General features: G+C 40.7%; 1 protein-coding gene across 3 annotated transcripts in view; it reads right to left on the reverse strand.

The window, feature by feature from the left end:
* Window positions 1-4,762, reverse strand: part of EPSTI1 (epithelial stromal interaction 1) — a 102,777-nt gene that overhangs the window by 8,037 nt on the left and 89,978 nt on the right. For all 3 annotated transcript variants that reach the window (XM_023513627.1, XM_023513626.1, XM_023513628.1), the window contains exon 10: window positions 453-552. In XM_023513627.1, the coding sequence (XP_023369395.1) occupies window positions 453-552 (100 nt within the window). The remainder of the gene's footprint in view (window positions 1-452; window positions 553-4,762) is intronic.

Raw genomic sequence — 4,762 nt, forward strand, 5'->3', positions numbered from 1 at the left:
AAAAAAAAATCATTTTGAAAAATTAACTACTAGTTTCTTTGATATACTAGTTTCACTGAAAGAATATATTACTAGAGAATACTTATTATTTTTGTAACCATATTTCACTTAAAATCTTCCTGAAGAAAAAAAAAAGTCAATTGGTTTTGTTGTAGGTCTGGGCAAGAAGTGATAGAAAGCCTTACAGTCCCGGCAATCACGCTGAGAACAAAGGGCAGGTGTCATTTTTTACTGTGATTGGCCAGAGCTGAAACCAGGACTTTCTCCCCCTTGCAGAAGCTATTGTGGAATTTACAGTAATCACCCTGGCTGACTGCCCATCACACAGCTGAACAGCCCACCAAAAAAATAACATCTGGGGAGAAGGCTACGACATATATTTAAAATTCTCATTGTTTTTATTCTTCAACTTTGAAAGATGCTTTTTTTTAAAAGAGAAAAGAAAAACTCACCCAGCTGTTGCCACTATTCATATTCCAATAGCCTCCAGACTGTTGGAGGCCACCTGGCTGACTTCTGCGTTGGAGTCGGTCCAGGAAAGCATTATTTACCCTTTAAAACAATGAAAAATGTGTGTAAGTAGAAAGCTTGCTGCAGGCTAAGAGATTTGGGGGAATGTAGTGTGCTGTATGAACTGACTGTGGGGATTGCGTCCCCCCTTCAGCTTAGAAGAAATCTGCAGAAACTTCTTTTCACATTAACCATATGACATGCTATGAATAGCTGTTTACTGGAGCTGGTGCCAGTCTCGGCTTGGTCAAAAGGGGTGCAAATGCTTCAGAGTTTCATGCACACATATACAAGACCCTTAGTTGTCTGAGCAACCAAACCCCTCAGATAGAAAGAACCCTACGGGCTAAGGATGAAGCTTTAGCAAGAACCAAAACACGAGGGACCACCAGAAATGGTTCTGTGGCAGCTTCCATATATCCTGCACCTCATCATCAGTCTTGCTAAAGTAAACCCCAGAAGGGGGAAGAAGTGGTTGCTTGCTTTATAATTAGCCACGCTACATATATGCTTTATGGACTTTTCTGTGTAAATATTATGGTAGCAAGATCATGCTTTGAGTTTCAGTTGCCCACAGATGGCTGAGTCAGGGACCCTGTGATGTCTACTCATTATCTAGGAACAGTGAAAGTAAGACCGTAGCTTCTTGGAGGCAGAAACGCAGTGCCTGGTGCATAGCACCCATGCAAAACACATTTGTGGAAGGCAGGCAGGCAGCAGCCAGTTACCTTAGCCCCCATCTCAGCCATGAAGATTGTCAGAGCACAGTAATAGTGAGTGGCCGCAAGTCAGTGACTGCAGATTTGGGAACACTGAGGAAAACAAGAGCCGGAGGTTGTTTGGTCTGTACTTGCTCAGTTGCTGTTTCTCAACAATGTCAGGTCCCATCAAGCCATGGTTACGCCTCAGCTACTATAAAAACTTCTTCCCTCTTCACTGTAAAATCTACCCAAGTACCATATTCTGAGCAGCCTGGTCCCCCTCCGACCTCAATGTTTAAGTCATCTTTTGTAAACCTCTCTGCAGGCAGATGGAGCTGTAGCTTACTAAGCTGGAGACCGGGCCATTAAGGAAGAGGAAACCGACCCTGGATCTGCCCCTACCTTCTCTCCCTGGACTTTCCAAAAGTATTCTGGACGGACTGCCCACACTCCTGGGGCTCTTCTCATCTGGTCTACCAGTAACAAGGATGGTAGCCTCCCCACCCTACCCCAGATGCAAACCACTAGAAGCCTACTTGCTCTACCTCTTAAACACATCTTGAATTTACTCAGTCCTTTCCATGGGAGCCATTCTAGTGCAAATTATTATCACTTTTTCACTCCCACTTGCTATAATCCATTCTCCACAAAACCACTTTACCAAATTATCAACAAGATCATGCCCACCTTCCTGTGACTTCCCATTTGTTTTAAAACAAAATCACTGGCTTACAAAATCACGTACTGTCTTGCTCCTGCCTATCTTTCCCTCATTGTTGCATATTATTTTTCCACGCTCACTATAATCCAGTTTTCTGGGATTCAAGTTCAAGCTCATTCCCACCTGAGAATCTTTGACCTTACTCCTGCTCCTGACAACAGGGAGCATCTAAACACTTGCATTCGTTCCCAGTCTCTACGTGGCTGGCTCTTCCAAGTTCTCTGATGTTGCCTCTTTGGGGGAACCTTCCTTAGTGACCTGTCTCCCTTGATGGTTCCGCTAATCGCCACCCTGTGAGAGGCTCTTCACAGTACCTATCACCATCTGGAATAATCTTGCTTTTTAATTGTTGACTTGCACTTCTCTCCTCTAGATTGTAATTTCCACATGGTCAGGGATTCCTATCACATGGTCTATCCCTATTCCCAGGGCCTAGAACAAAACCTTTGCAGAGCAAGCCTTGATAATGTAATTACTGAATGAATGAATGTTCCTGGAGTGTGGTCCCCATCCCGCCTGCTGTGACAGCAGCTGCACAGTGAAAACCTGAGAACTTCATCAGTGGTGACTGCAGCCTGCAAGGCAGCTTACTGTTAATTGATTTCATTCATTCAAACACTTTGAAGACTGATGGCTTATCTTGAAGATGAAATGCGATGCGATTCACCTCTGAGCATCAGTCACAAGGAGGACAGCAGAGTGGTCAAACTCCCCTGGGAACTTTAGGAGTGTCCTCAGCTGACCTATATCCACTGTATACAAATCAGCCAGAGATAGTGAGTGGGGAAAAGATTTCCTGCCTTGATTCCTATCACAAATTCAAACTTGGGGTGCGGGAGGGTAGGGGAAAGTGCCAGTTTATATTTTTGTTTGCTAGCTGTAGAAAGTACTTAACATTTTATTGCTACCAAACGTGACTTCTAGGTTTTCTTCTGAGGGTTGATGTGGATAAATCCTTTTATTTAGGGATGGTTCACGTTTGAATAAATCAATTCAGTTCATTCCAGTTTCACCTCATGGCCCAGATCCTTTCAAGTCCTTGACCTCAATGCTCTGCCTTTTCTCTCTGGAGTTTCTACTTGTCTTTTCTTACTCAAATAGTTATAGTGGGTCAGGTTCTGGTGCACTCAAGTTCATTATGGGGTTCATTAAAAAGCTTGTGAGGAATCCCACAAGCTTTCTATTACAACACTTGGGGATTGAGTTTTCTGCTATGTGGACTTCTAAATAGCAGAAAGCACATTGCCTTTTTGACTCTAATAAAATTAAGTCCCTGGATGTGCTCACTTTGGCAGCACATACACTAACGTTATATCCCTGGAGAAAATATAACTCAGGTCTTTTACACCCCTATTATATACATAAGCTTGTGTTGTTGCCTTGAATAAAAATGGAGTATTTTATTCATTAAGAGGTTATTGAATGAGTATTTTCACATGATAACCTGGGAAATCTCATTGTCAAGTTTAAGGACAATATAATTGTAAGTGCTTTCAAAGTTGACTAAAAACATCAAATGTACATTTAAAGACTTGATCAGTTATTTCAAAACTGATTACTAAGTTTATTATCCAGAGAAAGTTCCTTTTAGATTAATTTGGATCTATATTTAACTGGAATCAATAAAGAAAAAAAAAACAGGTAATAAATAGCCCCGACAATATTTAGGTGGCTAGCAACAGAGAAATAAACAGTCACATACCAGTGGGGAGGGGACATCAGGGACAGTTCATTTTCACATATCCCTGACCCTCCCACCATTGGTTTGCAACTTTAAAGACTGAGGGCTAAGATTACTATAACAAAAAAGCCATCTTTTCTACCTCTAATAAAATAACTTCCTGGGTGCCCACAAAAGATTAATTTCTTTTTTCATTTTAATACAAGCAGGGGGTCCAAGTTGAAATCCATTATATGGACATGCTGTATAATGGTGGAGTCTCAGCTTTTGGTGTATCCACCACCCAAGTCGTGTACATTGTACCCATAGGCCATTTTTCATCTCTTCTCCCCTTCCGTGCTCCCTCCTTTTGAATCTCCCATGTCCATTATACCACGCTGCATGCTCTTCTGTAGAAACAGTTTAGCTCCCACTTATAAGTGAGAACATGCAGCATCTATGTTTCTGTTCCTGAGTTACTTCACTAAGAATAATGGCCTCCAATTCCACCCAAGTTGCTGCAAAAGCCATTATTTCATTCTTTCTTATCACTGAGTAGTACTCCATGGTATATAGAAACCATTTCCTTAAGCCACACATCAGTGATGCCCATCAAAGATTAATTTCCTAGCAATGGGGCCTATTAATGTGATACATCATGCTCTTTAAGATGCTTACAGCCTAACAATTCAATTAGTCCTCAGAAATCCAAAGAAATAAATGGCTACTATTAGCAGTCCCTGTTACATAAATAATAAGATCAAGTTTTTAATTTTATATTTTTTATTTTTAATTATTGTGGGTATACAACAGTTGTATAAATTTGGGGGATTTTTAAAAACAGAAGACCTTTTCAAGAGAAAAATGGCAAAACACAATTTAAAAGGACTCATTTATGACTTACTCTATAATAAATAGTTAGCATCCTTCCCCCCCACCAAACTCAATGAAATTGCCTTACCAATGTAAGAGAGCTTAAAGTTTACAATGAGGTTTCCCAGGTTATAGGAGAGATAAACATATAAATTCACATTTGACATTTTTAAATGATTTTGACTGGGTTATAGAGGCAATATAATTCAGTCCAAAGAATAGGAGCACTCATCCACTGAGTGGCACCATTTGAACTACGAACTTCCATTGAACAATTTTTTAAAATCTCTCCTTTAC

The sequence above is a fragment of the Otolemur garnettii genome, unplaced genomic scaffold (assembly GCF_000181295.1).
Source record: "Otolemur garnettii isolate 467f Iridium unplaced genomic scaffold, OtoGar3 scaffold00043, whole genome shotgun sequence".
NCBI lineage: Eukaryota > Metazoa > Chordata > Mammalia > Primates > Galagidae > Otolemur > Otolemur garnettii.